The following is a 26498-nucleotide window of genomic DNA, read 5'->3' as shown; positions in this document are numbered from 1 at the left end:
TTCCTGGCTTGGCCAACTGTATTTAAAAGTGGATTGTGACCTGAGATAGGTTTTGCTTGAGTGGAGATAAAGGATAGCAGTTAGGATCTAGTGTTTCATTGTCATTCTTAAGCATTGTTTAACTGGTAATTATAAGCTATTTTCTTCATGATGGTAAATCTAGTTTTAATAATAAATATACCATGTCCCTATTTGTGCGTAGATTCATTTCTGGAGCGAAGTATCCTTTCCTCAGTTTTACAAATTAAATAAAATATTGGGGCTTCTGTCTGATATCGCAGAAACTGTTGGGGTCTGGTCTGGGATCGTCCAACGGCCACGCTTACGCCGTGCTCTAATCGCTGAACTTACACTGCCTTTATAATTGCACTAATTGCTACACATCGATTACTGCACTTAGACTGGAGGGAGTCATTGTAAAAATTCTGTTTTTTAACAACTCTAAGCGATCAAGATAGTTTGTAAATTAATTTTTAATTTTGATTAGGCTCCCTCTCTGTTTACAGAGGTACGTATGCATTGTTAGTACAGAATCTCCAGATAGAGTCTCTGGGATTTCGGTCTTTGAAAGAAATTAGTAATGGGTTGGTGCTCATTCACCAAAACCCTAACCTCTGCTACGCCAGCTCTATTCCCTGGAATCATCTGTTTAAGGAGGAGCGTCAGGAGGCGTTGATAACGGCTAACAAACCACAGGACATATGTGGTAAGTAGAAACGTCCACAGGCAAGTAGTCTAATCACATTACATTGCCTATTGAATCCTTTGTGGTAAAACCTCAGATATCTGCACTTCTCTAATTCTAGCCTCATAGAATTTACAGTGCAGAAGGAGGCCATTCGGCCCATCGAGTTTGCACCCACCCATTGAAAGAGACCCCTACTTAAGCCCCTACCCTCCACCCTATCCCAGTAACCACCTAACATTTTGGACACTTATGGGGCAATTTAGCATGGCCAATCCACCTAATCGGCACATCTTTGAACTTGTGAGAGGAAACCGGGGCATCCAGAGGAAACCCCTGCAGACACGGGAGAATGTGCAGACTCCACACGAGGTCGGAATTGAACCCGGATCCCTGGAGCTGTGAGGCAGCAGTGCTAACCACTGTGCCACCTTGCCGGCTCTTGAATATCCCTGAATTCAATCACTCCACCATTGGGGGAGGTCGCACCTTCACTTGCTTCAATCCCAACCTCTAGAATTCCTCCACCGCACAATCTTGTTTTCCTCCTTTAAGACACCACTTAAAACCTAGCACCGATCAGGTTATTGGTCATTTGACCTCTTATCTGCTCATATGGCTCGACGGCATTCTTTGTTTTATAATATTCCCATGGAACGCCTTGGGACGTTTCCTTATGTTATAGGCGCTATGTAAATATAAGCATTGTTGTTCCATATGCTCACTTCACAATATGAAAGTTGACTGAAATATAGAATAATTTGGGAAGAATAGAAACACTGACCAACCTGGTTCTATTACTGCTAATACCCAGATTTAGTTTTGTTTACCTCTTGAGGAATAATTAAAGTGTTGGGTACAGACTCCAGATAATTTTGTTTGATCCGTGTACAGTGAGACCTGTTTAAATTGCTCCACTTTAACGCCGGTCAGTTAATAGGGCCTGTATTCAATTTAGTGTTGCAAGTTTAATTTTAAAGTCAATTTGTGGTCTGCGTGGAGTTTGCACATTCTCCCCATGCCTGCGTAGGTCTCACCCCCACAACCTAAAGATGTTTGATTCCTGGCTTGGGTCGCTGTCTGTGCGGAGTCTGCACGTTCTCCCTTTGTCTGCATGGGTTTCCTCCAACAAGTCCTGAAGGACGTGCTGTTAGGTGAATTGCACATTCTGAGTTCTCCCTCTGTGTTCCCGAACAGGCGCCGAAATGTGGCGACTAGGGGCTTTTCACAGTAACTTCATTGCAGTATTAATGAAGGAATGATATATTTCCAAGTCAGAATAATGTGTGGCTCGGAGGGGAACCTCCAGATGGTGGTGTTTCCAAGCACCTGCTGTTCTTGGCTTCCCAGCCGGTAGAAGTTACAGGTTTGGATGGTGCTGGCAGAGGGCGACATGACCCAATTAATGCCCTTTTGAAGCTGGGTTTTGCTGTTCCAATGACACTTCCTCTTCCCGCTGGCCCTATGCTGCCACTCCTGTTCCCTGACCCCTTCTCACAGCTGACACTCCAGTTTGCAGTGTCTGTCACTCCCTGATCCTCCCTCCTGCCACCTTTCCAGCTCACGGTTTACCACCTGCAAGTCAAAGCAGCTCTTCTGCCTTTTGCTGCTCAAATTCAGAGCCTTCACTCTGAATGAGGGGTTGGGAGAAGGAAGCAGTGAGTGAAGAGATGGGGAGCAGGAGGTTTGACAAGCGAATGAGTGCGCAGTGATCGGAGGGTCAGGGAGAGGCAGAGGCTGCACACTGGAGGATCTGCGGCATGCTTAAAAACCAGCAAGTGGTAGACACTGAAAGCGGGAGGGTCCGAGAGCGGGATGTCTGGCGAGCGGGAGAGTCAGCTTGTGGGACGCAAATAGAAAGTTAACATATTTTACAAAATACTTTTGAATTTTAAAGTTATGTCATTTAACAATTTAGCAATTCAAAATATTTTGACTTAACAGGGTGTTATGTTTTTTACTGGGCGGCATGGTGGCACAGTGGTTAGCACTACTGCCTTACAGCGCTGAGGACCCGGGTTGGATCCCTGCCCTGGGTCACTGACTGTGTGGAGTTTGCACATTCTCCCCATGTCTGCGTGGGTCTCAACCACAACCCAAAAAGATGTGCAGGGTAGGTGGATTGGCCATGTTAAACTGCCCCTTAATTGGAAAAAAAGAATTGGGTACTCCAAATTCTTTTTAAAAAGTTTTTTTACTGGAGATAGATGTCCTACAGAGAAAATGTGATTCACTCATTTGTGAAGCTCAAAATTGCCATATCAGTCACTCCTGTCTGGTACTGTACAGTTAGTGGGTGTCTCCGTTCCTGTCCCCACAATGGGTAAAAGGGAATGATTCATTCCATAGGTACTGTACAACCCAGGTGTTCATGGTGTCAGCAGAGTTGTGAAAAAACCTGGAGTATCCCTTAAACTCACCTGGCTACAAGTCAAAGTTCTGTCTGATTTTTGCATCTGACTTGCTTTTCCTTACAGAAGCTGAAGGAAGTATCTGCTACAGTCTGTGCACAAACAGCACCTGTTGGGGCCCAGGACCAACAAACTGCCTCTCTTGTGAGAAGTTCTTCCGAGGCCAAGAGTGCGTGGAATCATGCAACTTATATGAGGGGTAAGAGTTCATTAACTAAATGCATTTGGTGGGTTGAGAATGGGGTCATGGGCCACAGCGTGGAGTGGTATGAGGGTTTTTGGGGAAAGGAGTGCCTCGGGAGAGGTGTCTGGCTGCTTTCTTAACTGACGCTTTGTTTTTCTTTATTCTAGGGGGGTGAGAGAGTACCTGCAGGAGCTGTCTTGTATTCAGTGTCACAAGGAATGTCTCCCACAAAACAAAAACCTGAGCTGCAGTGGAATGGTAAAGAATCTCCTGGCAGCTGCCAGTGATACAGTTTGACTGCTCACTTCACACACCAGTGATGTACAGTCACAAACGTGTGAACACATCCAGCTTGTACTGACTGCATGCCCTTGGTCATGGCTGATTTGGAATAATTGAAGAGGAGGAATGGGGCGCAGAGAAAGGATTCCTGGGGCAGTGGAGTGAGGAAAAGAGGGTATATTGTGCAGTAGCCGGATCGGGAGAATGGGAGAACCGTCAAGTTGGAAAACCTTTTCTTTGTAAACTGTGTATTGTCTTCAGTGTGAGGTGAAATCCCCATTTATATGCCAGCTTTGGTGTGAGGCAGAGGGTGAGAATGTTCAGCCTCCTCACTTGGGGACGAAGCAGTACTATGGTGGGAAATCCAGCTGACTCGCAGACACTCCAATGCTCTGGGCTGTGCTCAGTATCTTCCCCAAGTAGCCATTCGCCCTGTCTGAGTTCTCACCCCCCCTCCCTCGTTTAACAACACCGCTGACATCAAAGGAGGGGATGGGAGCAGTTGTTAGTTGTCTCCTATTCTTGTGGGTTCAGGTTAATATCCCCACGGTCTTCCGTGACTCCTTCCCACCCACCCACAGTGTACTGTGTCCCCATATGCAGTCACTTGCGTCTGAGTGGTCACAACCTTTTAAATTTCCGTAAGAAGTTTTACAACACCAGGTTAAAGTCCAACAGGTTTGTTTCGATGTCACTAGCTTTCAGAGCGCTGCTCCTTCCTCGGGTGAATGTAAATTTCAGTTGCAGGACTAATTTTCTGCATCTTCCTTTCAGTAAGCATCAGCACAAAATCAGAGCTGTACTCCGATTTTATGGGCAGCACGGTAGCATTGTGGATAGCACAATTGCTTCACAGCTCCAGGGTCCCAGGTTCGATTCCGGCTTCGGTCACTGTCTGTGTGGAGTTTGCACGTTCTCCCCGTGTGTGCGTGGGTTTCCTCCGGGTGCTCCGGTTTCCTCCCACAGTCCAAAGATGTGCAGGTTAGGTGGATTGGCCATGCTCAATTGCTCTTAGTGTCCAAAATTGCCCTTAATGTTGGGTGGGGTTACTGGGTTATGGGGATAAGGTGGAGGTGTGGTCTTGGGTAGGGTGCTCTTTCCAAGAGCCAGTGTAGACTCGATGGGCCGAATGGCCTCCTTCTGCACTGTAAATTCTATTCTATGGCAATTGTTTCTTACAGTTCGATACAAACATAAGAATTAGGAGCAGGAGGAGGATACTGAGCCCTTCAAACCTGCTACACCATTGCTAGGGTCATGGCTGATCTGATTGTCGTTTCAACCCCCATTCCTGCCTACCCCCAATAATAACCTTTCACTTCCTGGTTAATCAAGAATGTTTCTACCCTCCCAAGACCTCTGGGTTGCCTCCGGGAAACAAGCATCCAAAGATCGAAAGATCTGGGCCCGTCTGTCTATCTATGTATGTATCTGTCTATAGTTGAACGTGCTCTGTGACTGTGGTGCACTGCAGACTTGCTTTGCATTGGCTACTGGACTCTCCTGCTCCAGGAAGCAAGCTGGCTTTGAATATTGGAAGGCGATTTCACCATGGAGACATCACAACCTTTCAGTGCATTTTTCTCAGTCCTAATCTGAGGGCCTGAAGCCGATTGTAAAAGCCCAACTGCTGAAGTTGTAAAACCAGCTTGTGCAGCATAAATTGCAAATCACATCAATGCCTCGATTTTAAAATTCTTAAGCTCCCGTCCAAGGCTAGCATTGCCTATATTCCCCCTTCCTATCTCTGTAATCCACTCCAGTCCTAAAACCCTCAGATCTCCACACTCTTCCATTTCTGGCCGATGTCACAGTCCTGCTGTCCATTGCTCCACCATTGGTAGCAATGCCTTCAGCTGCTGAGACCCTAAGCTGCTAGAATTCTCCAACTAAATCCCTCTGCCTCTTTCTCCTCCATTAAAACACTCCTCAAAATGTCTTAAATCACCTCTTGGCTAAGCATTTTGATAAGCTTCCCTAATATCTCTGTATGTGGCTCAGTGTCCAATATTTTTCTGAAAATGTTGCTGCCAATTGTTTTGGAACATTGTACCCTTCATGGTGCTATATAAATGCAATTCCTTGGTTCCTATGGCTCAGCTGCTCAATGTTTAAATGAGGCATTGTCTTTCTATCTTTGCCAGTTATGTTATTTGAACTGGGAGTGGAAGAACTGGGACAGAGGCTCAAATGTTGCTGACCTTTTTCTTTTCATTATTAGGGAGCTGATGACTGTGTTGAGTGCGTTAATTACAAGGATGTTGCGGATTGCGTAGAGAAATGTCCGAGTGGGTCACACGGGCATGTCTGGAAATTTGCCGATGAAAATGGCCTCTGTCAACTGTGTCCAACAAACTGCAGCCATTCGTGAGTGAAAAGCAACTGCTGAATCAAAGAGAACTTCAGTAATTCCTCTCCTGCTTTGTATTTTCTCTGAGAAATCTTGTTTTGTGTCTTCAGATGTACAACTGATGACCGTGGATGTCCTGTGGAGCCTATTCACAGGTAGCAACACTGCTTTAATCAACTCACCGCGAATGGGCATATTCAGTTAACATAGTCAGTGTTGGAGAGGTGAACAGAGTAAATACTGTACTTCCAACCTCAACATTCAAGTCAGATATAAACCGTTCTCTGGACATGTACCGTGAGCTAAATTCCAGTACGGCATTAGCCAATACAACAAAGAACAAAGAACAAAGAAATGTACAGCACAGGAACAGGCCCTTCGGCCCTCCAAGCCCGTGCCGACCATGCTGCCCGACTAAACTACAATCTTCTACACTTCCTGGATCCGTATCCCTCTATTCCCATCCTATTCATATATTTGTCAAGATGCCCCTTAAATGTCCCTATCGTCCCTCCTTCCACTACCTCCTCCGGTAGCGAGTTCCAGGTACCCACTACCCTCTGCGTAAAAAACTTGCCTCGTACATCTACTCTAAACCTTGCCCCTCTCACCTTAAACCTATGCCCCCTAGTAATTGACCCCTCTACCCTGGGGAAAAGCCTCTGACTATCCACTCTGTCTATGCCCCTCATAATTTTGTATACCTCTATCAGGTCGCCCCTCAACCTCCTTCGTTCCAGTGAGAACAAACCGAGTTTATTCAACCGCTCCTCATAGCTTATGCCCTCCATACCAGGCAACATTCTGGTAAATCTCTTCTGCACCCTCTCTAAAGCCTCCACATCCTTCTGGTAGTGTGGCGACCAGAATTGAACACTATACTCCAAGTGTGGCCTAACTAAGGTTCTATACAGCTGCAACATGACTTGCCAATTCTTATACTCAATGCCCCGGCCAATGAAGGCAAGCATGCCGTATGCCTTCTTGACTATCTTCTCCACCTGTGTTGCCCCTTTCAATGACCTGTGGACCTGTACTCCTAGATCTCTTTGACTTTCAATACTCTTGAGGGTTCTACCATTCACTGTATATTCCCTACCTGCATTAGACCTTCCAAAATGCATTACCTCACATTTGTCCGGATTAAACTCCATCTGCCATCTCTCCGCCCAAGTCTCCAGACAATCTAAATCCTGCTGTATCCTCAGACAATCCTCATCGCTATCCGCAATTCCACCAACCTTTGTGTCGTCTGCCAGACAGTTCACCTCAACTGCACAATAATTGTATTCTCTTTCCTTTTTGTTTGAGAAGAGAATTCAAATATAAAGTATAGACGTGACTTATCAAAAGCTAAGCAGGTTGGCTGTCCTTTGTTTCAGTGCTGATCTCCAAGGAGAGTCGAAACCCCAGGAGAGGTCGGGTTAGTAATGTCAGCCGAGGTAATCCCCATTACCCGTTGTGACCACTATCACGACTGTGGAGTATAGCCCCAAATTACTTCAGGCACGTTGAACTTTTAAAGGAAAACAAGCAAAAACGCTGAGCAAAAAATTGGCTGATGGTGCGCATGAACACTTTGTGGGAAATTCCGATGTCGATTATAGTTAAACGACTAGTCTTGAAAGAACAGAGATTTATAGGGGAGATGGGAAAGATGCGAAACACCAAACTTTAATCGGCTGTGGTTGCAGAGACAAAAGACTGATTGCACATCTCAACAGACATCCAAAACCCATCTGCTGTTGATTTATATCATCTCGGAATGTGTAACAGACCTAAGTTGAAAAGGACATGGACTCTGACTGTGGGCTTTAGAATTCCCTTTCAGAAATACACAGGGAAATGGGTTAAAAAGCTAGCTTCAGCCCTGATCTTTTCGTGCTGTCATGCCAGTGTGTGAGTGACTCAAACGAGAGAAACAGCAGCCAGTTACCCTTGCAAAGACAAGCAAGTGAAATGTCTCCCTCTCTGTTGCTAGAGGCAGAGCTCAGCAAAAGCCACAATCTAACGGAAATAAGAGAACCTCTCAGCCGCCCTGCAGTCTCCAAACTAACCACTAAACTACCAAAGTCAGCTCGACCGCAATCACCCACCTTACTGGCCACAACCATCTACCCCTCGTGGACAAGCCAAAGACTGATTCATTTAAAAAAAAACTTTAGTCTGGACTTCCAGCTTCTAATTTCTGGCCAGAGTGTGAATGTGTGTGTTCTGTTTTTTTTGTTGAGTTTTTAGTAACTGATAAACTTACTCTTTCTTTGACTCAAAAAAACCTGCTTAAATTGGCTCCTTCGAAAAAAAAATATACATATTTGGACCAGGAAAAGTTATCCATGGGGGAAAAGATCCCTCTTAAATTGACCCTGGTTGCCACCAACTGAGGGGGGGGTTGAATAAAGAAGAGAGCCAACTCATTCGTCCTCACCCAGGAGCACAATAGAATTGGGGTCCTGTTCGAGAATTTAAATTGGGGGACCTCATCCAGGAACTGCTGATAACACTGCGGATAACACTGCGGATAACACTGCGGATAACTCTGCAGTTAACACTGCGGATAACACTGCAGCTAACACTGCGGATAACACTGCAGCTGACACTGCGGATAACACTGCAGCTGACACTGCGGATAACTCTGCTGCTAACACTGCTGATAACACTGCAGCTAACACTGCTGATAACACTGCGGATAACACTGCAGCTAACACTGCGGATAACACTGCAGCTAACACTGCTGATAACACTGCTGATAACACTGCTGATAACACTGCGGATAACACTGCAGCTAACACTAATGATAACACCGGATAACACTGCTGATAACACTGCGGATAACACTGCTGATAACACGGCGGATAACACTGCGGATAACACTGCGGATAACACTGCGGATTACACTGCGGATAACACTGCGGATAACACTGCTGATAACACTGCAGCTAACACTGCGGATAACACTGCGGATAACACTGCTGCTAACACTGCAGCTAACACTGCTGATAACACTGCAGCTAACACTGCTGATAACACTGCGGATAACACTGCAGCTAACACTGCGGATAACACTGCAGCTAACACTGCTGATAACACTGCAGCTAACACTGCAGCTAACACTGCTGATAACACTGCGGATAACACTGCGGATAACACTGCGGATAACACTGCGGATAACACTGCGGATAACACTGCGGCTAACACTGCGGATAACACTGCGGATAACACTGCTGCTAACACTGCCACATTGATACAGCTCAGGCACTGGTGCTAAACCCTGAGATTGGAATGTAGGCACTTTGCTCCTCTCCTGCCTGGCCCTCGGGGCACCAGTTCCCGTTGGTTTTAATAAACCTGAAACCAAGACTTTCATTGCTTGGCTACCTTGAGGCTTGATGAATCTTTTCTCCCCCCAGCCTGGCATGGATCCCAGTCCAATGCCGGCATCTCCACATCATATTTTCTCCCAGGCGAACAATGGCATCCTGCTGGATCAGAACCCAGCTTCTGAGGAAAATGTTTAATTGTACTTTATTAGTCTACAAAAGTGGAAAGCAGACTCTGATCAAAGTTCTTGCCATTGATGTGGAGTGAGAATGATTGAGGAATCACTGAATTACACTGTAACATCTCAGCCCCAGAACTCAGAAATCTGGGAGCACCAGCTGGCGAGAATTTCCTTTACCATAAAATATATAAATAAGTGTGGAGCCACTTGCAGTGCAGTAAAGATAGTTTTTACTGTTATTCAGATCAGGGTAAGAGTTTTACCAACGTTTCTGACTACCACCTGGAGTTAATCGGAGAGTGTAATTATTGAGCCCCTTGATTCCATGAGGCCCATTTAGAGCATAAAATCCCTACAGTGCAGAAGGAGGCCCTTCAGCCCATTGAGTCTGCACCCACCCTCTGAAAGAACACCCTGCCTGGGCCCACTCCTCCACCCTATCCCCATATCCCTACCTGCACATTTTTGAACACGTAAGGGGCAATTTGTCCTGGCCAATCCACCTAACCTGCACATCTTTGGACTGTGGGAGGAAACCGGAGGAAACCCGTGCAGACACAGAGAGCATGCAAACTTCACACAGTCACCCAAGGCTGGAATTGAACCCGGGTCCCTGGTGCTGTGAGGCAGCAGTGCTAACCACTGTGCCACTTGGGTGAGGATCAGGCCTTAAAGGGTTGTATCCATGTTTGACTGATCTCTCTGGTTCTCTCCCATGTAGCCAGGTGACCTCGGTGGTGGCCGGAATAGTGGGGGTACTACTCTTCCTGGTCCTTGTGATACTCTTCATTGTCTGGTTTAAGCGCAAGAAACGACTGAAGCGGAAACACACAATGCTGAGACTCCTCGAGCAGAGAGAGGTGAGTGTTAGCACAGCAACCTGGACCGTGTGCTTCCTGACTGGGCAACTGTTGCAGTCCAGTGGGTATCACTGGCAGCTGCATTGTGTGAAAATGTCTGTCAGAGGCAGTGAGTGATGCAGTCTCAATTGTTCCCAGGCTGTACCCAGACAAAACATGAGGGCGGAGTTTCTATTATACCTTGGATGTTAGAGACTTTTTTTCCGGAAACTGGACACAATTATTTCGGACTTTGTATGAGCGGGGAAGGTGCCAAGGGTCAGGAGGACACTGCTGCAACCAAGGGTCAGGAGGACACTGCTGCAACCAAGGGTCAGGAGGACACTGCTGCAGAGGTAGAGGCAGCAGGGGTAGTTGACATTGTCGAACCTGCTTCATTATTATTGGGCAGCAAATGTGGAGAAGGTGTGGCGATGGTGGGAAGGAGAGGGGGTAGATTGGGTTAGGAGGAATTTTGTAAGGGGTCCAGTTTAAGGGCCATGGTGACGGCAGTGTTGCCAATGGCTCCGAGTAGGTATTCAGGGAGCCCAGTGGTGCAGTCCACGGTGAAGATATGGAATCAGCTGAGGAGGCATTTTTGAGTGGAAGGGATGTCGGTGCTAACGCCGCTGTGTGAGAATCATGGGTTTGAGCCGGGGGGGATGGATAGTGTATACAGGAGGTGGAGGGATGTGGGGTTGGCCAAGTTGAGGGATTTGTACTTGGAGGAAGGGTTCGCCAGTCTGGAGGAGCTAAGGGAGAGGGTAGAGCTGTCGAGGGGGAGTGGGTTCAGGTACCTGCAGCATAGGGACTTTGCGCGAAAGGTCTGGAGGGGGTTGCCCGGCCACATCCTGCTGGAGTGACTGCTGCTCCCGGATGTGGAAAGGGAGGGAAGAATTGGGGATATATATAAGTGGCTGGGGAAGCGGGGAAGCAGGGAGGCGAGCGGGTGGTGAAGATCAAGGAAAAATGGGAAGGGGAGATCAATTGGGGAGTATGGAGTGAGGCACTGCAAAGGGGAAACGGGAACTCCTCTTGTGCAAGGATGAGCCTGATCCAGTTTAAGGTGATGAAGGGTGCATATGACTCAGGCAAGAATGAGTGGTTTCTTTCAGGGGGTAGCAGATGAGTGTAAGAGGCGTGGGCGGGGGCCAGCAAATCACGCGCACATATTCTGGGGTTGTGAGAAATTGGAGAGGTTCTGAACGGGAGTGTTTGCGGCCCTAGCAAGGATAGTGGAGGAAGTGGACCCGGACCCTTTGGTGGCGATATTTGGGGTTTCAGAGAAGCCGGAGCTCATGGAGAGGAGGAAGGCTGATGTTGTGGCCTTCGCCTCTCTGATTGCACGGCGGCAAACTTTACTGGAGTGGCGGTCGGCATCGCCACCGGGGGTAGCAGCCTGGTTGGGTGACCTGGACGTCTTCCTGCGGTTAGAGAAGATGAAGTGTGAGCTAAGAGGCTCAGCAGGGAGGGGGGGTTTGTGAAAAGGTGGGGGATGTTTGTGACCGTGTTTGAGGAGCTGTTCGTCGCATTGGGGGGGTGGGGGGCTGGAGGAGTTGTACAAACTGTATAGTTGATTGTTGGAAAGTATGTTTCCCGGGGTGTTTATGTGCTGTAACTTTCTTTTTAATTACTTGGGATGCTCAAATAATCCCCATCTCGCATCCCATCCAACTTACTCAAATTGACTGTGCTGTACCATAGAGTCTGACCTTGGTTTTCAGATGGGACATTAAACCTCTGACAGTGCGGCACTCTCAGTCTGGGTTATTGTATCAAAGCCATGGAGTGGACCGTAAACCCTGACTTTCTGACTGATAGAAGTGCTACCACTAAACTGCGGCTGACACCGTTTCACAACATAAATGTGAAGCTATGGCCTTGATTCCCCAGAGAAGCTGCACATATCGATTCGCACAGCCATGTCGTAAACAAATAAATGAAGGAACCAAGAAAAGGGACGCACCGTGAATTTGCCCACTCGATATGCAGCAGCACTAACTCAGCTGTTCGCTGAGCAAGCAACACACTTGACTCCACACCCTCACAGGAAGGTTATTCCAACCAGAATAGAGGAAAGAAATCCTTCCCAAAGGAGGGTGAAATCTTACTCTTCAGTCTTTTAATTCTGCCTCATGTTACGATCCGATCATCAAGTCATTTTGAAGGTTATATGGTGTGTTAAAAAAAAAAACTCCAGGGTAGCCTGCGGATCTCTGATCTAAACAGCTCTGTGTGATGTCCTGTTTCTTCAGCTGGTTGAACCGCTGACTCCAAGTGGAGTTGTTCCAAACCAGGCACAGATCCGAATCCTGAAGGAGACTGAAATGAAGAAAGTGAAGATTCTGGGATCTGGCGCCTTTGGAACGGTTTACAAGGTGAGGAAGCAGCTCCCTCGCAGAGGGTCAGTGAAACTGTCTTGTTGGAGTGTTGAACATTGAATGAACACATTGTTTTCTGAAGTGTGGGATCGTTTCACATCATTGGTCCATCACTTTACAATTCAGTTGAGTGTAGAACTGATTCCACACCTGGGGAATGTTGAAAGCTTTCCCAGCCCACACTCCCCGTTAGATCACTCCAGAAGTTATCTCGGAATACTAGTCGCGCTTACCGTGATCCCATAATGAGAATAAATAGAAGGGGTTTGATCCATTGGAATCTATGGATTGGTTTGATGTCACCGGCATAACATTTCTGAATAATTTTCTCACATTATCCTGAAGTCTGTAAAATAAACTCAATGGAAGATTTAAAAAATTTTTTAGAGTACCAATTTTCTTTTCCCAATTAAGGGACAATTTACAGTGGCCAATCCAGCTACCCTGCACATCTTTTGGGTTGTGGGGGTGAGACCCACGCAGACACGGGGAGAATGTGCAAACTCCACACGGCAGGGTCGGGATCGAGCCCAGGGCCTCAGTGCCGTGAGGCAGCACCAATTAATAACTTTAAATGCTTTTCCTGAATTCAGGGCGTCTGGATGCCTGAGGACGAAGATGTGAAGATCCCTGTGGCTATTAAGGTTTTAAGAGAGGGAACTTCTCCAAAAGCAAACAAAGAGATCCTGGACGTAAGTATAACCAATGATGTGTCAGCTCAGGGGCTTCAAACAAGGTAGTTTTGTTTAATAAATGCTACAGGAATACAATCAATCCTTACCTGGCTGAATAATCCAGGAGCTTGATGCAGATGCCCAGATTCTGGGCTGAAAATCTCCTCTCAGTTTAGAACAGAATTAGTATGGACCGGTCTTAATCCACTCCATCTCTATTTCCCTCACATTCTACACACGGTGATTCTCTCACCCGCCAGCTCTGCCTCTCTTCCAATGATACCTTCTTAAATAGTTGTGGTGAATTTTAACTCTCCTTATTCTCACCTTGACCATTCTGCTCCAATCTACATTCAGCAATTTCGTTTCCAGCATGGTCAATTTTCCCCTTGGTGGAGGGACCAGTGACCAGGGGGCAGAGATTCAAGGTGAGGGGCAGGCGGTTTAGAGGGGAGGTGGGGAAAAACCTTCACCCAGAGGGGGGTGGGAGTCTGGAACTTGCTGCCTAAAAGGGTGATGGAGGCAGAGACCCTCATAACATTTAAGAAGTATTTAGATGGGAATTTACAATGCCAGGGCAGACACGGCTATGGGCCAAGTGCCGGAAAATGGGATTAGAATACTTGGGTGGTTGTTTTTGACTGGCGCAGATGCGATGGGCTGAAGGGCCTTTTCTGTGCTGTAAACCTCGATGACCCTAAAAATGAAAAAGTGGTTGGATTCCTGCTCTTTCATTCCTGAAGGTGAGGATGAAATTTTCCCATGGGGCTGGTTTAGCACAGGGCTAAATAGCTGGCTTTGAAAGCAGACCAAGGCAGGCCAGTAGCACGGTTCAATTCCCGTACCAGCCTCCCCGAGCAGGTGCCGGAATGTGGCGACTAGGGGCTTTTCACAGTCACTTCATTTGAAGCCTACTTGTGACAAGCGATTTTCATTTCATTTCATTTCAAGTGGCACTCCCACCGAGAAACTGATATCAGCCAGTAGGGGAGATTCAGAAAGTGGGTATTGTAAAGATTGGCAAACTGGTGAACAGTGTTTGTATATTACAGGAAGCATACATAATGGCAGGAGTGAGTAGTCCTTACGTCTGTCGTCTGCTTGGCATCTGCCTGACATCCACTGTGCAGCTGGTAACACAGCTGATGCCGTATGGATCTCTGCTCGATTACATCCGAGAAAACAAGGACCGCATTGGATCCCAGCATCTCCTCAACTGGTGTGTGCAAATCGCAAAGGTACATAAGCAGAGAGAACTGCACTGGACCAGGGGGTGCAGAGGAGATTCACCAGGATGTTCCCTAGGATGGAACATGTTTATGAAGAGAGGTTGGATAGGCTTGGGTTGGTTTCCCTGTAGCAGAGAAGATTGAGGGGTGACATAATCGAGGTGTATGGGATTATGAGGGGCATGGACAGGGAGGATATAGAGCAGCTGTTCCCCTGAGCTGAAGGGTCGGTTACGAGGGCACACAAGTTCAAGATGAGGGTTGGGAGATCTAGGGGGGATTTGAGGAAAACCTTTTTACCCAGAGAGTGGTGACGGTCTGGAACGCACTGCCTGGGAGGGTGGTAGAGGCGGGTTGCCTCACATCCTTTAAAAAGTAGCTGGATGAGTATTTGGCACGTCACAACATTGATGGCTATGGGCCAAGTGCTGGCCAATGGGATTAGGTACAGGTCAGGTGTCTTCATGCATCGGTTCAAACTCAATGGGCCGAAGGGCCTCTTCTGCACTGTATTTTTCTGTGATTCCGATTCTGTGAACAGCTTGACTAGGGTTGCAGCTAGTCAGGAGCACATGTCTTCAGCATGACAGCCATGATGTCAGGGATCATAGCCTTTTGTATCCAATGCCTTCAGCTGTTTCTTGAGGACATGTAGTGAATCTCATTGGCTGAAGACTGGGGGCTGGTTTAGCACACTGGGCTAAATCGCTGGCTTTTAAAGCAGACCCAGGCAGGCCAGCAGCACGGTTCAATTCCCATACCAGCCTCCCCGAACAGGCGCCGGAATGTGGCGACTAGGGGCTTTTCACAGTAACTTCATTGAAGCCGACTTGTGACAATAAGCGATTTTCATTTTTTCATCTATAATGGTGGGGATTTCAGGAGGAGTTTGAGATAGATCATTCACTTGGCACTTCTGGTGAAAGAGTTGCAAAAGCTGCAGCCTTGTCTTTTGCATTGACATGCTGGACATCACCATCTTTAAGGATAGGGATGTTTTTGGAACCTCCTGCAGTGAGTTGTTTAATTTTCCACCTCCATTCACAGCTGGATGTGGCAGGATTGCAGAGCCTAGATCTGATTTGTTGATCATGGGATGTTTAGCTCTGCCGATAGCGTGATCTAGCTTCTTAGCATGCATATAGAGCTGCGCTGTAGCGTTACTAGGTTGATGCCTCATATTAGTTATGCCTGGAGTTGCTCCTGGCATGCTCTCCAGCATTCTCAATCAACCGGGGTTGGTCCCCTAGCTTGATGGTGATGGCTGAGCAGACCTAACCAGGTCATGAGGTTACAGATTGTGATTGAATATAATTCTGCTGCTACTGCTGCACCACAGTACCTCGTGGATGCACAGTTCTGAGCTGCTAAATCTGTTCTGAATCCATCCCAGTTAGTGGCATACAACACAATGGAATGTGTCCTTAATGTGGAGACGTGGCTTATCTGCAAAAGGACTCTGACCAGGACTGTCATAATCAGATATACTTGTGACAAGTAAATTGGTGAGGACAAGGTCAACTAGGTTTTTCTCTCTTGATGGTTCCCTCAGCACCTGCCACAGGCCCAGTCTAGCAGATACATCCTTCAGGACTCAGCCAGCTTCTTCAGAAGTAGTGTTACCGAGCCACCCACGGTGATGGACATTGAAATCCCCCACCCAGAGTACAGTGTGTACCCTTGATACTCTCAGTGTTTCTTCCAAATGGTGTTCAACATGGAGGAGGACTGAATCATTAGCTGAAGGGAGGGTGGTAACTGGTAATCAGCAGGAGTTTTTGTTACCTGGCTTGGGTCACTGTCTGTGCGGAGTCTGCACGTTCTCCCCGTGCCTGCGTGGGTTTCCTCCGGGTGCTCCGGTTTCCTCCCACAAGTCCCGAAAGACGTGCTGTTAGATGAATTGGACATTCTGAATTCTCCCTCTGTGTACCCGAACAGGCGCCGGAATGTGGCGATTAGGGGCTTTTCACAGTAACTTCATTGCAGTGTTAATGTAAGCCTACTTGTGACAATAAGAAAGATTATTATTACTACTTTTATTATTATAAAACTTTATGGGCGCAGAGTCAATGTTGGGAACTCCCATGGCCACTCTCTCCTGACTGTATGCCACTGTGCAGCCACCTCTGGTGTGTCTGTCCTGTCAGTGGGACAGGGCATAGCAGAGATGGTGTTGGAGGAATCTGGGTTATAGGCTTTAAGGTATGATTTGGCGAGTATGACCATGTCAGGCAGTTGCTTGACTGATGTGCATCACAGCTCTCCTAATTTTGGCACAAGTCCTCAGATATTTCTGAAGAGCTTTTTACAGGGTCCACTGGGTAGGGTGTGCCTTTGTTGCTTTTAGGTTAATGCCAAGAAGTCTACTGCCTCTATTCTTAAAAACTGAACGCTCTCAGTTGTGATGTAAAATAAAGTTAAAAGTGAGGTAGGACGGCACGGTGGTCAGCACTGCTGCCTACGCCGCTGAGGACCCGGGTTTGAATCCCGGCCCCGGGTCACTGTCCGTGTGGAGTTTGCACATTCTCCCCACGACTGTGTGGGTTTCATCCCCACAATCCAAAGATTTAGAGGGTAGGTGGATTGGCCACGCTAAATTGCTCCTTAATTTAAAAAAAAAAGAATTGAGTACTCTAAATTTATTTTTAAAAAGTGAGGCGAGGGCTGGAACCACACTGACTGAATATTCCCATCATGAAATTCAGGGAATGAATTACCTGGAAGATCATGTGCGATTGGTCCACCGCGATCTAGCAGCAAGAAATGTCCTTGTAAAAAGCTCAAATCACGTGAAGATCACAGACTTTGGACTTGCCAGACTCCTGGATATCGATGAGACGGAATATCACGCAGACGGAGGAAAGGTAAATGTGTTTGTTTGTAAGGTGAATACTGCCTTTTGGGCAGGATCTGCTGACTCTACACACTGCAACAGCTCAGTACAACTGTGCTGGAGGATCTGAGGCAGTGCCACATTGGAGAACCTCAACTTCGACTCTGCTGCTTAAACTGAGGAGGTCCCACACTCTGCACTGAGTCGCAGAAACATAGAAAATGGGAGAAGGAGAGGCTCATTTCGCCCTTCAAACCTGCTCCACCATTCATTATGATCATGGCCGGCCCTCTATCTCAGCACCATACTCCCGCACACTCTCATAGCCTTGACCCCTGTAGAAATCTGAATCACTGAAATTCTGGTGATAATGAGAGAAACCACAGAGTCTGAGAGTACCATCTCAATCTTCATTCCCTTTGTTGATTTGTGTTGTCCAAGCTCAGTGTGCGCCTGAATGTTCCATTACTCACTCTTGCTTTTGCAGCTGACTTGTTTGGAGTTTGCAATGACCAGGATTGTAGATGTGCCCATGCTTCTTCCCAGTTAGAGTTATGTCTTTAGGTTCGCAAACTGATTGAGCCTGTCTGTTGCTCCCTTAGGTTCCAATAAAATGGATGGCATTGGAATCCATTTTACACCGAAAGTTCACTCACCAAAGTGATGTGTGGAGTTACGGTATGTAAAGCATCACCCTCACATCTCAATGCACAATCTGACTGTCCGTATGTGCTTACAGAGGTGGTAACATGATTTCCTTAGAGCTTCACCACTCCAGCATAGGAAAAGCAGCAGGAGGAGGCCCTTTGGCCCTTCGAGCCTGCTCCGCCATTCATTATGATCATGCCTGATCATCCAACTCAGTAACCTTGGGCGAAGGAAGCGAATGTAAATTTTGAGAGGGATTCAAACAGTTTGCACAGAGATATTGACAGGTTAGGTAAGTGGGCAAAAAGTTGGCTAATGGAGTATAATGTGGGAAATTGTGAAGTTCATTTTGGAAGGGGAAAAAAAGAGCAGAGTATTATTTAAATGGGGAAAAACTGCAGAAAGCGCCAACACCGAGGGACATAGAATCCATTGAATCTCCACAGTGCAGAAAGCAGCCATTAAGCCCATCGAGTCTGCACTGACCGTCTAAAGGAGAACCCTGCCTCCACCCAATTCTCCGCCCTAGCCCCGTAAACCCACCTAAGGTGCACACCTTTTGACCCTAAGAGGCAATTTAGCATGGCCAATCCACCTAACCTGCCATCTTTGGACTGTGGGAAGAGACCGGAGCACCCGGAGGAAACCCACACAGACATCAGGAGAACTTGTAGACTCCACACAGGCAGACAAGATTTTGGGGTACATGTGCCTAAAAGGCCTTCTCAACCCACACCGGCCGACCTTCGCGACCCACGCCCCAAGCCGGCCGGGCGACCTTTGCAACCGTTCTTTGAGGAGGAAACAAGGAAGTTAGACAAAGGAGAACCAGTGGACGTGATTTATTTAGATTTCCAGAAGGCCTTTGACAAGGTGCCACCTAGGAGACTTAAATAAGTTCAGAGCCCATGGTGTTACGAGTAAGATCCTGGCATGGATAGAGGATTGGCTGACTGGCAGAAGGCAGAGAGTGGGGATAAAGGGGTCTTTTTCAGGATGGCAGCTGCTGACTAGTGGTGTGCCTCAGGGGTCTGTGCTGGGACCACAACTTTTCACAATATACATTAATGATCTGGAAGAAGGTACTGAAGGCACTGTTGCTAAGTTTGCAGATGATACAAAGATATGTAGAGGGACAGGTAGTATTGAGGAAGCAAGGGGGCTGCAGAAGGACTTGGACAAGCTAGGAGAGTGGACAAAGAAGTGGCAGATGAAATACAATGTGGAAAAGTGTGAGGATATGCACTTTGGAAGGAGGAATGGAGGCACAGACTATTTTCTAGATGGGGAATTGCTCAGGAAATCAGAAGCACAAAGGGACTTGGGGGTCCTTGTTCACAATTCTCTTCAGGCTAACGTGCAGTTTCAGTTGGCAGTTAGGAAGGCAAATGCAATGTTAGCGTTCATGTCGAGAGGGCTAGAATACAAGACCAGGGTTGTACATCTGGGGCTATATAAGGCTCTGGTCAGACCCCATTTGGAGTATTGTGAGCAGTTTTGGGTCCTGTCTCTAAGGAAGGATGTGATGGCCTTGGAAAGGGTCCAGAGGAGGTTGACAAGAATGATCCCTGGAATGAAGAATTTGTTGTACGAGGAACGGTTGAAGACTCTGGGTCTGTACTCGTTGGGGTTTAGAAGGATGAGGGGGGATCTTATTGAAACTTACAGGATACTGCGAGGCCTGGATAGAGTGGACATGGAGAGGATGTTTCCACTTGTAGGAAAAACTAGAACCAGAGGACACAATCTCAGACTAAAGGGACGATCCTTTAAAACTGAGATGAGGAATTTCTTCAGCCAGAGGGTGGTGAATCTGTGGAACTCTTTGCCGCAGAAGGCTGTGGAGGCCAATTCACTGAGTGTCTTTAAGACAGATAGATAGGTTCTTGATTAATAAGGGGGTCAGAGGTTATGGAGAGAAGGCAGGAGAATGGGGACAAGAAAAATATCAGCCATGATTGAATGGCAGAGCAGATTCGGTGGGCCTCGTGGCCTAATTCTGTCCTACGTCTTACGGTCTTATGACTCATGCCCCACACCGGGCGGCCGATCTTTGCGACCTATGCCAGCCGACCTTTGCGCCCTACGCCGGCCGACCTTTGCGACCCACGCCGGCCGATTTCTGCGACCCAAGCGGGCCGGCTGATCTTTGCGACCCACGCCGGCCGACCTTTGCGACCCATGCCGGATGGCTGACCTTTGCGGCCCACGCCGGATGGCTGACCTTTGCGCCCCACGCCAGCCGACCTTTGCGCCCCAAGTCGGCCGACCTTTGCGACCCATGCCAGATGGCTGACCTTTGCGACCCACGCCGGCCGACCTTTGCATCCCAACGTCGGCTGGCCTTTGCGACCCAGGCCGGACGGCCAACCTTTGCGATCCACGCTGACGTCGGGCTTACTGGTCTATATTTTCCTGTTTTCTCTCTACCTCCCTTTTTAAACAGTGGAGTTACATCAGCCACCCTCCAATCTGCAGGAACTGATCCCGAGTCTATAGAACACTGGAAGATGACCACCAATGCATCCACTATTTCTAGAGCCACTTACTTCAATAAATAAATAACCTTTATTGTCAGAAGTAGGCTTACATTGACACTGCAATGACGTTACTGTGAAAATCCCCTCGTCGCCACATTCCAGCGCCTGTTCGGCTACACAGAGGGAGAATTCAGAATTCTCAGCTGGTACGAGAATTGACCCTGCGCTGCTGGCCTTGTTCTGTATCACAAACCAACTGTCTAGCCCACTGAGCTAAACCAGCCCTGGGATGTAGAGTGCCCTAAGCACTCTGGGATGTGGATTATCAGGCCCTGAGGATTTATCCGCCGTCAATCCCAAATAACATTTCTCTATTAATATTGATCTCCCTCAGTTCCTCCCTCTCACTAAACCCTACATTCCCCAACATTTCTGGTATCTGATTGGTGTCCTCATTTGTGAAGACAGAACCAAAGTATGTGTTTAGTTGTTCAACCATTTCTTTTTCCCATTATACATTCCCCTGTTTCTGACTGTAAGGGACCTACATTTGTCTTTACCAATCTTTTTCTCTTCATGCATCTACAGAAACTTTTACAGTCAATTTTTATGTTCCCTGCAAGCTTACTCTCGTACTCTATTTTCCTCGTCTTAATCAATTCCTATGTCTTTGCTGAATTCTAAACTGCTCCCAATCCTCAGGTCTGCAACCCCAGTCAGGAAAAGGATTAACCATGAGGATGTTCTAACTGTGAATTTAACAGTTTTAATATTGAGACAGTTTGCGGTGAGGTTATGATCTGGTACTTTTCACTAACAGGGTGGGAGTGCTGGGTGGTTGAGTATGGAACTACTGTGTGAGACTCTGGGTATCCGAGTGGACGAAGGGACTGGTCTCCAGGGTGCGGACAATGAGAGGGCCAGTTAATCAGAAATGTCCTCGTTATCTGTGTGTCATATTTCTTGTGCAGCATTGTAATGGAATGTTTGGCTATCTGCAGGTGTAACAGTCTGGGAGTTGATGACATTTGGAGCTAAACCATACGATGGAATCCCTGCTCGAGAGATCCCTGACCTGTTGGAGAAGGGGGAGCGCCTCCCACAGCCCCCAATCTGCACTATCGATGTCTACATGATCATGGTTAAATGTAAGTTGAAAATCTGGCACACACAACACAGAATCAGCTCAGAGCATTCAACATCTCACCGTGGTGTGAGACTGAACTCCAAAGAGAAGATCCTAGCCAGTGTGGGGCTGAGCCCTGAGGAGGGAGGGCGAGAGGCCTGGCCACTTGTACTGCATCCTGCTGAAAATAGAAAATGCTGGAATTACTCCCAGTCTGGCATCATCGGTGGCAGACAAACAGCTCCCAGATGTGCTGACTTTCAGAGTTTTGAGATCACTGGCCTTTCATCAGAATTTTGGTATGCGGGCGTCGCTGGCTAGATCAGCATTTATTGCCCATCCCTAGTTGCCCTTCAGAAGGTGATGGTGAGCTGCCTTCTTGAACTGCTGCAATCCATGTGGTGTAGGTACACCCACAGTGCTGTCAGGGAGGGAGTTCCAGGGTTTTGACCCGAGGGCAGTGAAGGAACGGCGATATATTTCCAAGTCAGGATGGTGAGTACTTGGAGGGGAACCTCCATGTTGTGGGGTTCAATCTTGACTTTCTAGATGGTAGTGGTCCTGGATGTGGAAGGTGCTGTCTCGGGAGGTTTGGTGAGTTCCTGCAGTGCATCTTGTCGATGCTGCCACTGTACACCAGTGGTGGAGGGAGTGAATGTTTGTAGAAGGGGGAGCAATCAAGCGAGCTGCTTTGTCCTGCATGGTGTCAAGTTGCTTGAGTGTTGCTGGAACTGAATCCATTCAGGCAAGTAGAGACATTACACTCCCGACTTATGCCTTGTAGACGGTGAACAGACTTTGGGGGGTCAGGAGGTGAGTTACTCAGCACCGTAGGATTCCTAGCCTTTGACCTGCCCTGGTAGCCACAGTATTAATGTGTCTAGTCCAGTTCAGTTTCTGATCAATGGTAACCCCCAGGATGTTGATAGTGGGGGATTCAGCAATGGTAATGCCAGTGAATGTCAAGGGGCGATGGTTAGATTCCCGCTTGTTGGAGATGGTCGTTACCTGGCACTTGTGTGGCGTGAATGTAACTTGCCACTTGTCAGCCCGAGCCTGGATGTTGTCCAGGTCTTGCTGCATTTGGACAGGGACTGCTTCATTATCTGAGGTGTGGCGAATGGTGCTGAACATTGTGCAGTCATCCGCAAACATCCCCACGTCTGACCTTATGATGGAAGGGAGGTCATTGATGAAGCAGCTGAAGATGGCTGGGCCGAGGACGCTATCATGAGGAACTCCTGCAGTGATGTCCTGGAGCTGAGATGATTGACCTCCAACCACCACAACCATCTTCCTTTGTGCCGGGTATGACTCCAACCAGCGGAGAGTTTTCCCCCTGATTCCCATTGACTCCAGTTTAACTCGGGCTCCTTGATGCCACACTCGGTCAAATGCTGCCTTGATGTCAAAGGGCAGTCACTTTCTCCTCACCTCTGGGGTTCAGCTCTTTTGTTTGAACCAAGGCTGTAATGAGGTCAGGAGCTGAGTGACCCTGGCGGGATCTGAACTGGAAAGGGTTTGAGATATAACAGGTTTTAAACAAGGACAGTGCAGTGACTGGGGAGGAAGGTCTGTGATAGGGTGGAAGGTGAGCAAGATTAAATAACAAAAGGGATGAGGAGATGGTCATGGAACAAGTGAAGAGAGAAACATTTAGAAAAGATGTCAATGAAATATCAGAATCATTACTAACAGGTGCGTCTGAAATAATTGGAGCATGATCTGAAATAATTGACCTCTGTGTTGGGTCCAAAGGGGGTGAGGGTGAAACTGGGAATGGTGCTGATTAAGCTGACAGTGAGCTTCATTGGACCAGTGCAGAGGGCTGAGGACAAGGGTGGCAGTGAAGCAGGAATTCAAATTTCCACTTTCTTTGCAATTGGGAAGTATTTGAACAAATCACAATGCAGCACAGGAACAGGCCCTTCGGCCCTCCCAGCCTGTACTGGTCATGATACCACCCTTGGCCAAAACCCTCAGCACTTCCTAGTGCCGTATCCCTCTATACCCATCCTATCCATGTGTTTGTCAAGATGCCTTTTGAACACCATTAATGTATCTCCTTCCACAACCTCCCCTGGCAACACGTTCCGGGCACTCTCCACCCACTGTGTAAAAAACCTGCCTCGCACATCTCCTCTAAACTTTGCCCCACGGACCTCAAACCGATGCCCCTGGTGACTGACCGCCCCACCCTGGGGAAGAGTGCCTGCCCATCCACTCTATCCATTGGCAGGTGCTTATTTGTAACTTTGTAATCCTGACAATCCTCTCAAATCTGAAGAAACAAAGTTAACAGTGACCAATAACAGAACAAAACTCAATCTGAGAAATAGCAACTACACCACAGAAGTTCTTTGCTGTCTGTGCAACACTTAAAGAAGTTCTGAGGGGAAAGGTGATGAATAAATGGAAATCTTTGTTTAATTTGCACCCTCGCTTCCAGGGTTTGTGCATTTTCCAGAGGGGTGGATCCCAGCACCGAAAGCAGTGATTGACAGTATTTTCTCCGTTGTTTTATATTAGGCTGGATGATCGATTCTGAGTGTCGACCCAGGTTCCGAGAATTGGTGACAGAGTTCACAAAAATGGCCCGCGATCCCCCGCGATATGTAGTAATCCAGGTGAGTATGGAAGAGTAACACGAGGGTTAATGGATCTGTTTCTCGCTCTCACTGTCTCTTGCCTTCTCACGTGCTGTTTCTCGCTCTTGCACGCTCTCTCGTTCACGCACGCTCTCCCGTTCTCACGCGCTCTCTCATTCACACACGCTCTCCCGTTCTCGTGTGCTCTCTCGCTCTCGCAGGCTGTCTCGCTCTCGCACGCTCTCTCGTTCACGCACGCTCTCTCGTTCATGCACGCTCTCTCGTTCACGCACGCTCTCCCGTTCTCGTGTGCTCTCTCGCTCTCGCAGGCTGTCTCGCTCTCGCACGCTCTCTCGTTCACGCACGCTCTCTCGTTCATGCACGCTCTCTCGTTCACGCACGCTCTCCCGTTCTCGTGTGCTCTCTCGCTCTCGCACGCTCTCTCGCTCTCGCAGGCTGTCTCGCTCTCGCACGCTCTCTCGTTCACGCACGCTCTCTCGTTCACGCACGCTCTCTCGTTCTCACACGCTACTCTCATTCTCACAGGCTCTCTCGTTGACATACGCACTCTTGTTCTCGCACTCTCTCATTCTCGCACTCCCATTCTCGCATTCTTTCGTTCTCGCTCTCTTGCGTTCTCTCTCGCGTGCTCTCTCTCTTGCACTCTCTCTCTTGCGCTCTCTCTTTTGCCCTCTCTGTCTTTTGCCCTCTGCCTTTTGCCCTCTCTGTCTTTAGCACGTACTCTCTCCTCGCGCCCCTGCCCTCTCCTCCACGCTCCCTCCCCCATGCGCGCGCGTTCTCCCGCTCTCGCGCGCGCTCGCCCACTCTCTCTTGCATGCTATCTCTTGTGTGCTCTCAGGCGAGCTCTCTGACGCTCTGCTTCCCTCTCTCTTTCACTCTCTCTCTTGTGCTCTCTCGCTCTTGCGTTCTCTCACTCTCTTGCATCCTGTTTTTCTCTCTCTTCCTCTCACTTTTTCTCTTGTGCGCCCTCTCTCTCTCTCTCTGTGTCTCTCGCTCTCCCTCCCTCTTGTTCAGCCAGCCTCTCCTCTCTCACCCACTCACTTCATCCCTGTTCTTTCCTCTCGCACCCCCCCCCCCCCCCCCCCCCCCCCCCACCCCCCATCACTGGACATTCAGCAGAACCTGTTGTGCGCACCGTTTTATGTCTACGTGGCGAGAGGCGTAGCTGCCATGTTGATCGCTGTCTTCCTGTTGTAGGGTGATGAGCAGATGGTCCTTCAGAGCCCCACTGACAGTAAGTTCTACCGCACCTTGCTGGAGGATGAGGATATGCAGGACCTGATCGACGCTGAAGAATATCTGGTACCACATCAGGGATTTTTCAACACTCAGCCCTGCACCCATTACCGCAGCAGAATGTCATCTTCCAGAGTAAATATTTGTAACGGTGTTTAACCCGGCTCATTTTCTACCAGTTCAAGACACCTAGAACAGGCTCCCAGTGACAGAAACAGTCCCAGTTCCTCCTCATCTGGGGCTTTAACAATGGAGATCTGGAGCAGGAGCAGCTGCTTATTTTTGTGTTCTGGGTTCAAGGAAAGCAGATTATGGAGCACAATTCCAGACCTTTGCACACATCCCATGGAGCTGACAGAGAGAGTCTCCAGGACATTCACTGAATTCCTTTCTTTAGTGTTCTGCGATCATGAAGCAATTGTGTGCCTGGTGTAAGGGGCCAGGCTGAGTGAGTTCAGTTAGGCTCAGAATCTGCCTCGGTTCTTCAATTTCTGATTCGGGACTTGGGAGCAGGCGTTGACTGTTTGGCCCCTCAGTGGCTGATTTTGCACCAGAATACCCGTACTATCCCCATATCCCTTAATGTCATTGGTGTCGAGAAATCTGTCGCCGTCTGCTTTGAGCAGACTTTGCTGATTGAGCTTCCACAGCCTCTGGGACAGAGAATTCCAAAGATTCACAACTTTTTGACCAAAAAGCAGTTCTGGGTCCCCTGCCGTATTGAGCTGAACATGTGCAATCCTGGGAAAACCAGCTTCACTCGGAGCTGCGGTCAGTCTATCATTGACCTTTGCACTTCAGGGATGGCGAGGGAAATGGGTCAGAGGTGACTTTCCAAAGAATGTCTAACTGAGAGTTAGTGTGTTTGTGTTGGTGGAGGATAAATATCTGGCTGGCATCACCGGGCTCGTCCATGATCAATGCCCTTGGGGAGAGGGGGCATTGATGGGATGCGTCAAGACCTGTAGGTGTGGAGGGAGGAGAGTTTGGGTGACTGGGGTTAAATATTCACAGTAAATCAAAGTGCCA

The 26498-nt window shown here is 48.0% G+C and overlaps 1 protein-coding gene across 4 annotated transcripts in view; it reads left to right on the top strand.

Moving 5' to 3' along the window:
- The window catches only part of erbb2 (erb-b2 receptor tyrosine kinase 2), a 69710-nt gene that overhangs the window by 40175 nt on the left and 3037 nt on the right, over positions 1-26498 (top strand). For 2 of the 4 annotated variants that reach the window (XM_072487683.1, XM_072487682.1), the window contains exons 12-25: positions 507-706; positions 3163-3295; positions 3448-3538; positions 5784-5929; positions 6023-6067; positions 10136-10274; positions 12509-12631; positions 13228-13326; positions 14361-14546; positions 17243-17401; positions 17973-18048; positions 21500-21646; positions 24154-24251; positions 25431-25604. In XM_072487683.1, coding sequence (XP_072343784.1) covers positions 507-706; positions 3163-3295; positions 3448-3538; positions 5784-5929; positions 6023-6067; positions 10136-10274; positions 12509-12631; positions 13228-13326; positions 14361-14546; positions 17243-17401; positions 17973-18048; positions 21500-21646; positions 24154-24251; positions 25431-25604 — 1816 coding nt within the window. The remainder of the gene's footprint in view (positions 1-506; positions 707-3162; positions 3296-3447; positions 3539-5783; positions 5930-6022; positions 6068-10135; positions 10275-12508; positions 12632-13227; positions 13327-14360; positions 14547-17242; positions 17402-17972; positions 18049-21499; positions 21647-24153; positions 24252-25430; positions 25605-26498) is intronic. The other 2 variants (XM_072487684.1, XM_072487685.1) reach the window with 2 other exon arrangements.

This window comes from Scyliorhinus torazame, chromosome 21 (genome assembly GCF_047496885.1).
Source record: "Scyliorhinus torazame isolate Kashiwa2021f chromosome 21, sScyTor2.1, whole genome shotgun sequence".
In the NCBI taxonomy this organism is placed as follows: Eukaryota; Metazoa; Chordata; class Chondrichthyes; order Carcharhiniformes; family Scyliorhinidae; genus Scyliorhinus; species Scyliorhinus torazame.
The sequence above is the reverse complement of the archived record's forward strand: the minus strand, read 5'-3'. Positions and strand labels throughout refer to the sequence as shown.